The sequence below is a fragment of the Antedon mediterranea genome, chromosome 2 (genome assembly GCF_964355755.1).
Source record: "Antedon mediterranea chromosome 2, ecAntMedi1.1, whole genome shotgun sequence".
Classification (NCBI taxonomy): Eukaryota; Metazoa; Echinodermata; class Crinoidea; order Comatulida; family Antedonidae; genus Antedon; species Antedon mediterranea.
The window spans coordinates 17,831,346-17,842,240 of NC_092671.1; the positions used below are offsets into that span (position 1 = coordinate 17,831,346).

At 34.8% G+C, this 10,895-nt stretch overlaps 1 protein-coding gene across 1 annotated transcript; it reads right to left on the minus strand.

The window, feature by feature from the left end:
- Positions 1–391: 391 nt before the first annotated feature.
- LOC140040629 (cell division control protein 6 homolog) lies at positions 392–10,829 on the minus strand. Its single transcript, XM_072086702.1, has 11 exons — positions 10,772–10,829; positions 9,652–9,959; positions 8,770–9,267; positions 8,048–8,247; positions 7,627–7,790; positions 5,581–5,687; positions 2,891–3,030; positions 2,613–2,716; positions 1,938–2,214; positions 1,685–1,825; positions 392–1,194 (listed from the first exon to the last, which is right to left on the minus strand). The coding sequence occupies exons 2-11, from the start codon at positions 9,947–9,949 to the stop codon at positions 1,090–1,092; spliced, it is 2,034 nt and encodes a 677-aa protein (XP_071942803.1). The 5' UTR covers positions 9,950–9,959; positions 10,772–10,829; the 3' UTR covers positions 392–1,089.
- Positions 10,830–10,895: the final 66 nt, after the last annotated feature.

A 10,895-nucleotide genomic window follows, 5' to 3' on the forward strand; every position in this document is an offset into this window, starting at 1 on the left:
ACCCTCTCCCCAGGGAGACTAAACTAAACGGGGCATCTATTATTTATTTATTCAACACCCCTCCCCCCCCCCACACACAATATTGTTTTATAATACTTGTCTGCCATGATAAAGTATTTGATACAATTTTACTGTATTTTATCACTTGTTGATATTGATTGTGATTTTTTATATCTAGGGGTCATTCATTTGATGTTACCAAATACTGTAACACATACAGTTATTTCTCTTTAATAGTGAAGGCCTAGTGGTGTAGTATACATTAATGGTGGTCTCCGCTTAAATACGATTTTCAGACTTATTTTGACTACCATCCACATGTATAAAGTTTGAATATTGATTGAATAATAGAGAATGTATTTAATGTGGAAAAAAAACAATGTAATGAACTTACTAAAACAAAAACACTTGTTATTTTATTATTTGAATAAATTATCAAATAAAAAACACCTAAAACGCTCCGGGCGTTTATTCTGATAAATACGTTAATTTATATTACTGTATTTTAAATTCTACATCGCCAACATGTCTCGTTGGCATTCATTTACCCAATTCCATGTCATCATACATGAACACCGTAACATGTATAACGAAAACAAATTAGTTTAATTGAAATGTTATCCATTTAGTTAACGAATGCATATTAAACATTACAAATAGAAAAGAAAAAACTGAACACAACACATACAACCAGTTAAGTCGGATGCGTTAATTATTTCATAAAATAATATCTACTACATCAGGGTAAACATTAACATTAAACATTTTTTTATATTTAAAAATGGATTGATTACAATGAATCGGAATTTAAAAATATTTACAATATTTTACATTCAAAATTAACACATTATACAATTCCCAATCATCGTTTTAACTGCATAAATTCAATACAAGAAATGTCTATACAAATAATAGTTATTAACACTTCGCATTAATTCTTTTAATGTTCTTTAATGTACAAATTGTTTAATTAATACATTCCTAGATTGATGCACTTTATATCTATTGTTTCTATTATGTAATTTTAATTTGTAATTAAGTTTATTAATAACAATTTTAAATAAGTTATCAACAAATAATTAGGTCAAACTAATACTTGGTTTTTGATGGTAGACCTGCTTTTAAAATAGATGAAAGGAGAACCTTATCTTGCAAAGCAAACTCAACTTCTTTCTCTGCCAATTTCAGACAGATCTGTAAAGTAACAATGGTCACAAAACGTTATATTAAAACAACCATAGTTTCGTATTATTGTAAAGTGCAATTGAGTGCCAGAGCAGATCTATGGACATAGTAGGCCTACAAATGTCCTCACACAAATATTATAAGGGGTGGATCTAGCCTACTTGAAATGGAGGGGGTTGCAATCTGTGCCAAACAATTGAATATAGAACGCTTTTCATTGGATAACAAAAGACTTCCCATGGACTATGCAGTGTACAATTATCGCCTGCAATAATTGATTTCACCCGCAGAGAGCAAATGATGTAAACTTAGCCTAGGTCGTCTTAGGCCATTTTTCGTAGACAAACCATGACCTTTTGGATCTGACAAGCAATGAAGCATGATGGGAGGTCAAATTGCTGTCCAGAATATAAATAGCTGTTACACAGTAAATATACCATTTTAGCTATATAAATTTAATCATGCTCTGTGGGAATTTTAGTTAAAACTAAATTCCTACCTTCGTTAGCCTTGTCTCTTTAGCTTTCTTAAGACCAATCACGCCTCTTGTTTCAATGAGATGACAAAGAGACAAGAACTCTGATTGGTCAACAGGTGGTACCTGCCTGCTATTGCACACTTTGGTGTAGGTTTCATGTAACTAAAACAAAACCGAAACGGTATTTAGATTCCATGTTTTTAAAAACAAAAATAAATAAATTAAAATATCATTCAGTAATAAAATTTATAAAAAAATTTTATATGAAAGTTACCTTTCCTAACGTAACATCCTTCATTTTACTGTGTTTTACCAGCAACAGTAAAGTACAAACAGCTAGCTTTTGTTGCAGAGGAAAAGCATTTGGCTGAGCTGAGTTACGAGATAAGCAAGAGTCATACGCATCAGAGATAACGTTGGAGATGTGTAAAAGGCCAACTTTCTTGGTGCCTGATGAAGAGGTAGAAGGCTTGCTAGGAGATGAACTGGTTGTCATTGGTGTTAGTAATGTTTGTGATCTAACATCAGCTGACACTATGTCCACTGCCCTCCTAAAAAAGAAAAAAAATTGTACTGAATTTCCTTCATTTACAAAATTAAATACAACATAGTATAAAGTAGAATAATAATAAGATTTATACAGCGCACATACCCACAAAAGTGCTCATGGCGCTTAGTGGGGTTGAACCCCTCCTTTGGGACACCACTATTTTATGGGAAACTTAACTGGGAAATGAACTAGGGGAAATAGATGTTATAACACTAATGCAAAACCTATTCAGGGGGTACCTCTATTAAGGCGACACTTTATTGAGTCTTGAAGTTATTTCCTATGGTTCTACTATATATAATTTGTTGCGACTGTCTAAAACTTTAGATGACTTGAATGCATAAACTAAAATAGTTAAGTAAAAAAAAAGTTAAGAAAAAGTTTTTTTATATTACTTACCTACAAACATCCAATGCTTTCCTAATATCACCAGCAATGGACGAAACTTTTCGAGCACAGAATTGAATTGCAGCGCCCTCAAATACAGCTTCGTCTGTTTCAGTCTGAAATTTAAAAAAGCAAAAAGTATTAATGATGTGAAATTATTATTAAAAATACTGTATTATTATCAATCCAATTGGTTTGATTTTTTCCACGCACATGCATATTTTGTTTAATTATTATTAAACAATTAAATTAAAATGACATAAATTTAATAACAAGTAGCAGCAACTTACCCCTTTAAGTCTGTCAGATAAAATTGTAACAATTTGGTCCTTGCTGTAAGGTGCAAAGTTGAGCACATCTGGTCTGCAGTTTATACGTGATTGAAGTCTTGGCAAAATACGGTCTGTCAAATCTAGAGCGTTTGCAATTCCTAAGGAAAATGAAAAATTAAATTTTTAATCATTTGTACTGTAAATAGAAATAAAATATATACAATTCCTTAAAAAAAATGTATTTGTTTTATTTCATATGCATCCAACAGCCAATTACAGGATGGATAAACTATTTTATAATTTATTGTGCTTATAAACTATGGGTATGTTCAGACCTACAGAGTTATGCTTTCGTATCACAGCCAAGGTCATATTTTAATGAGCGTCGTAAGAGCAAAGTGTTCAGATTCATTGCAACGAAGTTGCGTTACAAACGGATATGATGTCACTCGCTGGCGATTAACCAAACTCTAATGCACGCATAGACCTACCTTCGTGCAGTGGCGGATCTAGGATCTGACGAGGGGGGGGTGGCCACGAAAGTGGCAAACGAGGTGCGTAGCACCGAGCGGGGGAGGGTCTGGGAGGCTCCGAAAATTTTTGAAAAAATAGATGCTTACACACTGTTTAATAGGCTAGAGAAACTGTTTCCATCACACTTAATAACAAATATTACATAATGTAAATTTAAATACATCCTTCCTAAATACTGTACGGATCTTTTTCGACGAACTAATAATAAACTTTGATCGAAAAACCTTCAAACAAAATGAACATTTGGTAATGCGGTACTCCGAAAATGCCTCGATAGGGTGCATGTGTTGTGTACCGTGTTTTGGTGGTCTGTTAACCTCAGAGATATATACCCTACAGCCGGGTGAATAACTCAATGTAATTTGGTATACAATGATCGCAGTAATCGCCGTGTCTATAACACAAATCAAAAAACGCCAAATCGGCCGTCCCGTGTACATACAAGACATTTCATGTTTATTTTATGCCTATAAAATAATAAAAGAACACCATGTTTCTCGTTTATACTGCATACCATAATATTATACAAAAAACTTTCATGCGCGAGAAAAAAGTTCCCGATATTACACTCCACTCCACTCAGGGGTGTAAATATACCACGCTAACGCTTGTGCACACACGGACCAGGGCGGCGGAAATTAACTGCAATGGAAAATGGTGTATTTTGGAGAGTGATGACGTCAGCATTCACACGAGGAGCGAGCTTGACAACGTGACGCTGGTAGTTTAGGAGTGCGTGTGTTTTGAAAATGGGTATTTTCCGAAGATTGTAAATCGTGTTTTCTTTTTAAACTCTTGAATTCATAATAGTAATTGAACTCTTAGCTCTTTCACTGTGTATGCCTATTTACACACAACTATTAATGCTAACCCTAGCTCTAGTAGGGCCTAGCTAGGCCTACTCTTCTTAATTAAAAGATTAATCCACGTCTAGCGACGGTCAATCGCGATTAGGTTGCATCTTTTTTTTTTTTTTTGAGAATTAAGAGGGGGTGGCTAGCCACCCTATTCACCCCCCCCCCCCCTAGATCCGCCACTGTCGTTGTTATTAAAAGTAGTAGTGGTTGGTTTAGGAGTTACATGCCTAGACCGAACACTTGGGCTCGGCATTTATCGATTGGTTGTCAGGCATACCAACCAGCCGATCGTTTTGGGGTTTGGGTTTATATTTGGTCTATGACCTAAAATATCATTTATGGCAGAAAAATGTTCGAATCCCGTACTTGCACCGGCTTCAGATTTATTTACTCGGTCTTTCGCCGCTTTATACAATGACCCCTTCAATTTCGTTTGGATATTAAATCCTTCTTTATGAGGATGGCCCATCTGCTAACGTGTCCGCCATCTCGTTGAACACAGACATCTTGTTGCCGGTGCGCCAGTTTTTCACTTCCAACCGATCTCTGAACTCGGGGCTTCCCCTCAATGAAATAAGGTATTTTACTTCGGTTTCTCGCCAATGCGCACGCTTCGATGAAATTTTAAATTAATTAATATAATAATATTAATAATAATAATACTGTATAGTGCAACAACAAAAGGTATGATTTTTTCGCACGTTCACCGATCACAACAAATGGATCAGCTTGGCTATACGATAAGGAGCACATGTCACGATGTGATGTGGCGAATATTGTAATTTGATTGGCTAGATATCTAACCTAGGTCATATTCATCGATGCGTGACTTTCGTATTGTAAGCGACGTCCACTAAACTCATACCTTGAGCTTTCGTAGCATACGAAATATCAGTGTCGTACGAGGTGGATTCCACTAATCTTTTCCTGGTTCAGACCTATGGACTTGTACGCCGCGTACAATACGAAAGCATAACTCCGTAGGTCTGAACAGGCCCTATGTCTCACTTGAGGCTTAGGGAGTTGAAAGAGACTTGCGGTTACAACCCTGGCATAAGGTCAGGATTAAACCCTGAACATCGACATTGGAAAGCAAGCATGCTATTATTTTGTTGTTCAAATATAAATTAATTTAATTTAAATAACTAATATTTTTGAAAGGTTTGTTTTTGTTTAGCTCTATCTGAACAACAAAAGCAAAACTCAACAACTACAAGTAAATACTTTTGTACAAGTTTTGGATATATTGTACCATTATAGTAATCTATTTCATTAGTTAAATTTCAATTAAAATGTACATTATTTTCATTGATTTACCTATCAAAACAGCCCTGGATTTTGAAAATGATGGCCATTCAAACATTGTGTAAAGCACTTCTTGGTTTTTGCTGTCAAGATAATCAATCTCATCTAGAACCATAAGTCTACAATAAAATAAAAATTGTCTCTTCAAAATTCAATATCAATATTTGCTGATAATGCTCTGTCTTATTGATGCATACAGTAAATTTATTCCTTATTAACCGATTCACCACGATAAGCGCTTAAAGCGCTCAAAAGGTTAAAAGTCAAGGTCATTGTAAACAAATTTTCAACAAAAAAAAAGTAAATCGAATTTACATGCGCAGTTTGCTGTGCATGAATCGTAACAACAAATTATACAAAATACTCACAACTTTTTTTTTAAAAATATGCTTCTAAATATATAAAAACAATTGTTGAAGTTAGTTTGAAAATAAAATTCGAAAATATAACCGTTTTTCGAAGCACGCTGTTCGAAACGCGACAGGCGCGTTGAATGAATCTAGGCCTAGACATACAACGTAAAATCGTCTAAAATCCATCTTTATTTCTAATAATCACCATTTTGAAGCTTGTATACAATAAATGTATAATAAATAAAGATTATGTATCAGTTACAGTGTCTAAATCGTCATATTTCCATGTAAAAATGTGATTTTTCTACCGGAGAAAAGTCGTGAAGATGTCCTCACAAGGGCCGCGCCATATTGTTTACCTTTGATTGTAATATGAACCCTGACATGTCAGATGCATTATGGGCATGAAATATTTGTTCAAACTCTGCGCAAAGGTCAGTTTATTGAAGCATAACTTTTGACAAACATTTTGATACCAAACTTGTTTTAATTTCATAAGTTTTCGACGCATTTTCGTCAAATTTTCTGCAAGCTACACGTCTAAAACAGCGGACTAAGCTCCCGAGGGATGCCGGTGCGCGTGGGAATCGCGAATTCCAAGTCGCTTTCGGGATGTTTTTTTTAACATTCCCGGTGAACAAACAGCGGCGAGGACGCTCTCGGGGCGGCTCCCGATAGGCCTAGGCCCCATATGGTCATCGTCGGATGAGTCAGTCTACTAATTTCTTCATAATTTCGAAACCGGTCATTCATAATGGTCAAGTTTGGTCTTATTTTGAAGAGAAGAAATAGGTTCTGATGAAGAGATGAGTTTTATTATGAAATATTTATTAATTTTTGTGCATTTGGTAGTCAAAGATAAATTACAAATTTTTAATAATTTTCCTAAAATATTTCTAAAATTTGCATAATCCATACTCCGCCAAAATAAGTTGTAACACAAATTTGATAACATATTTGGAAATAAAATGTCCTTTGCATTATTTTTGTTTTTTAATTTTTTTAATGTCTGTGTTTAGAAAAAAAGTTAGGGTTAATTATATGACATATGCTTTTTGGGTCCCAGGGGAGCAAAATAAACTTAGGGGTCAATGGGTTAAGGGGAAAATTTCCAATGAAAGGGCAAAATATATGTTAACAGACAGCCAACCCCTATTCAGGGAAACTCCTATTAAGGAACATTTCGGTAGGCCCCCCCCTCAATATACGGGTTCTAAAGTACAAGTAAACTGCTCCTGAGCTAAGTATTGTAGACAACCGAAGGAAGATAAATTGTCTGATGATAAAGGTAATCTATACATAAAGTAATTAGTAGCCAGTCTACAGAATAGATTAATTTAGTAATTTAATCTAATACTCCCCAGGGGCCTAGAATACTTGCCTTGTTTAATCTTAGGGTATCCTATGACATTAATTTAGGTGTCAGCATAGTGCGATTGATTTATCAGCAAACAAACATGACCCATTTAATACATTATTTGCATCTTATAGATAGTGTAAATTAGAATAAAGTAGACGCTTGTAAAAAGTACGCAAACTCTTGGCAGGTTTAATGTAACAACTGATGAAGTTGTGATAGGATAGGAGCATTGATTAAGTCAGTTATCTATAGTTCTTCTATTTAAATCAAAGTATCAACATTATTATTAAGAATAAAGATAATTACTGACAAGCAGTTGATTGATTAAAGAAATAAGCAACCTACATCATCTGTCCTTTTCGTGTGAACTCCTTTTCAAGTTGTTTTGTTGCATCTCGTTTGTTTGAAATCTCAATTCCAAGATCAGACGCCAACTTGCTAAATATTGCGTTGCTGTATTTCAAAGTCATACAGTTCAAGAATACCACTTTACAATTCTGCATCAGTTCCTGGAAATTAAAACAAGCTTTAGTTATAAGAAACAAGAATGTATCCACTGAATGTCACACATGCTGTGTAATTATGAATAGAAATTTTTACTGTACTTTAGCAAGATGCTGGTTAACTGCTATGTAAAAGGAAGGTAAAAGAGCCCCAAAATCTCAATCTCAGGCTGGCCAACCCCATTGGGTTATGATATTGCACCAGGCCAGGTTTATTGTCAAAATGAGAAAGCTATAATTTTTTTTAATGTAAAGTATAATACCTTCTCTTGCTTTATAATATGCGACAAACACGCCGTCTTTCCTGTACCCGGTGCCCCAGAGATGTACAAGCTGCCAGGTTTCTTCTTTCCAACATGTGACTGGAGGAATGACATAATCTTAGAGGTTTCCTTTTCACGACAGAGTAACCTATCTGGTACTGAAGTGTGTAAGGCTTTCTTAACTTTCATGTAGCTCTCGCCTAAAATAGAGAGAAAGAAACTTATATTTACTAATCAAGCAAATAACTAATACAATGGGATTGGCATATACTATTTATTCCGCAGAACAGGAATAAGTATGTACTTTTTAAGTAGTACTATTTCAAAAGAATATATAGGTATGTGGAAAATATAGAGGTTGAACTTCCTATCTAAAATAATGAACCAGTTGAATTTGGTATTTTAGTAGGTAAAGTTTCCTAGATCTTTCACACAAAACCAACCCTTAGAGTATACAGTAAAGCTGTATGTAAAGCGTACCATTAACACATTAAAACATCACTCTTAGTGTGAAAAAACAGGCTGATCGTTCACATCACAAGCACCAAATCTGGTAGACAACATGTCCTATGACACAAAATTAAAAACATAAGGGGCCCAATCCAAGTACCTTCCATACAACATGTATGCTATTATCATAAAATAAATGATTTTCCTGCTTAGAACACCTAATATTCATAGTTTATATATATTTCACAATAAGGATTTATTAATTTACTAACTTTCATTCTTGTAAAGACTACGAGCTTTTCTACTTGGAGACTTCTGATCAAAATCAATTGTTCTAACAATTTTGCGTGGGGAAACAACTTTTGGAACAAGGTTCTCCTTTCTTGGGGATCTGCGTGGACTAGCGACCAAATGCTTAGCTTTACTGAGAGCATTCGGAAGATTATCTTTATTAGTGTTCAGATGTTTACTTGTTTCAAAATCTAGTTTTCGCAATGAAAGTCGTGGACTTGAACATGATTTTAAAGGTGAATCAGGTTGTAGCAGATTGTTAGAATTCTCGAAAGTACCAGGTTTTGCAGAAGTACTAAGGTTTGTTGAAGTACTAGGTTTAGCAGAAGTACTAAGTTTTGCTGAAGTACTAAGTTTTGCAGAAGTACTAAGTTTTGTTGAAGTACTAGATTTTGCTGTTGTTTTATTGGTGTTCTCTTTGCAATCTCTTTTAATCTTTACTGGTGAAGATCCAAGTATTTCATCATTTTCTAAGTCATCTGGAAAATAATAGCATTTAAAATAATGATTACTGTACAATACAGTAAAACCTGGAAAAGATGGGCTTGTTATTTTAAATTTGATTATTCATATAATTAGGATAGGTCATCAATTTATGATATATAACATGATCATACATTATATTCCTAGAAGCCCATACTATCTTAAAAAGGAGCCCAGTGGGCTTGATTTTGAGATGGGCTTCTTTTAGAGATTATATTTGCAAACCACAGAGTGGGGGCTTCTTTTCGAGTTTGGTACACATTTCAAGTATGGTACAAAATTTTGGTATACACATAATGTTTGTGCCACTACCAACATGAAAGATGGTTGGAACCTTTTTGCAGAACGTCAAAAGGCTGGAAAAATTTAAACTATTGTACCTTTAGTATCATGTTGTCTTTTTTTAGGTGAGATTATATCAATAAGCACATCATCCAACCAATCTATATTATCTTCCCTTTTCCTTTGAGTTTTCTTTTCGTCACATATTTCCAGTTTCTTTTTATTCATTGTCTCTGTGCATTTTTGTGTACAATTTTTCTTGAGTGGAGTTGACGAATCCCTGCATTCTGCAGTGGTCTTTACAGCAGCTGACCTAGATCGTGTTTTCCTACATGGAAAGTCTAACTTCCCTTGCACCTCAGTAGTTCTTCTTCGAGGTCTTGTTACTACAGGCATAGTATCTAATCTATGAATACAAATTTATAAAGAATTTAGGTATTGACACACAACACTATTTTATACATAATCTGAGATTAGAAATAGACCACAACAAACCCCTACCTTGAAGTTAAATGAATTGAAGGCACAAATTTCTCACTTTGGTAGAGTTCAGTACTATACTGTACAAGGTATGAACTGTAACTGAGAGTTGTGTTACATATGCCAGTAAAAATATAGCATAACAATTGGTCCACAACACAAAAGGTAGCTTTCTCAATTCAATGTTAAATTTCTTTTTGTTGTAATACTCACTGGTATGAACAAATTGAATTGAAATTTTATAACACACCCTATTGTGTATAATAGTTATTATTACAATAGAATTATTCTATGCTGGGTGTGGATTTACTAATCACCTCAGTGGAAAACCCATACAATTGAAATGACACTTTTTGAGATATGGGTGGTGCAAAACTGATCATATCATGGATGATTGTTGTAAATTATACTATAGGCCTATTTATTATCAAGCTAGCTAGGCCCTAGTTAGGATCTCACAGAGGCCTGACCATTTACCTAACCTAGCTACTAGGCCTAGCCTAGAAGGCCTATTGGAGGCGGGCGCTAATGCAGTTTAGACTTAGTTAGAGCCTAACTAGGCATAGCTAGCACTAGCAGGCCTTCTATTCTAGCAATAATGCCTGCTGGCCGCTGATGCATCTTCGACTTTGTTGACCTTTCTTCGTTACTCAGTCTGTCTCTAAACACTCAACAGGACTCATATTTATAGGGTGCATTTACAATTGGTAATATATATTTGTATTTTATGTAATTTACCTGTTGTCTGGTAGCTGCTTGTCTTTGGAACTCTGTCTGCAAATACAAATGAAGCAAATTTACCGCGAAACAACAATGACAGTTTCCCGCCACACACGCAACGTTATGCATGAACGCTCACCAT

Coding starts and splice junctions, on each gene's coding strand:
- LOC140040629 (XM_072086702.1), bottom strand. CDS start 9,949: ATGCCTGTAGTAACAAGACCTCGAAGAAGAACTACTGAGGTGCAAGGG. Junction 5,688..7,626: donor ACACGAAAAGGACAGATGAT/GTAGGTTGCTTA, acceptor ATTTTATTGTAG/ACTTATGGTTCTAGATGAGA. Junction 1,195..1,684: donor AAGAGACAAGGCTAACGAAG/GTAGGAATTTAG, acceptor GTTACTTTACAG/ATCTGTCTGAAATTGGCAGA.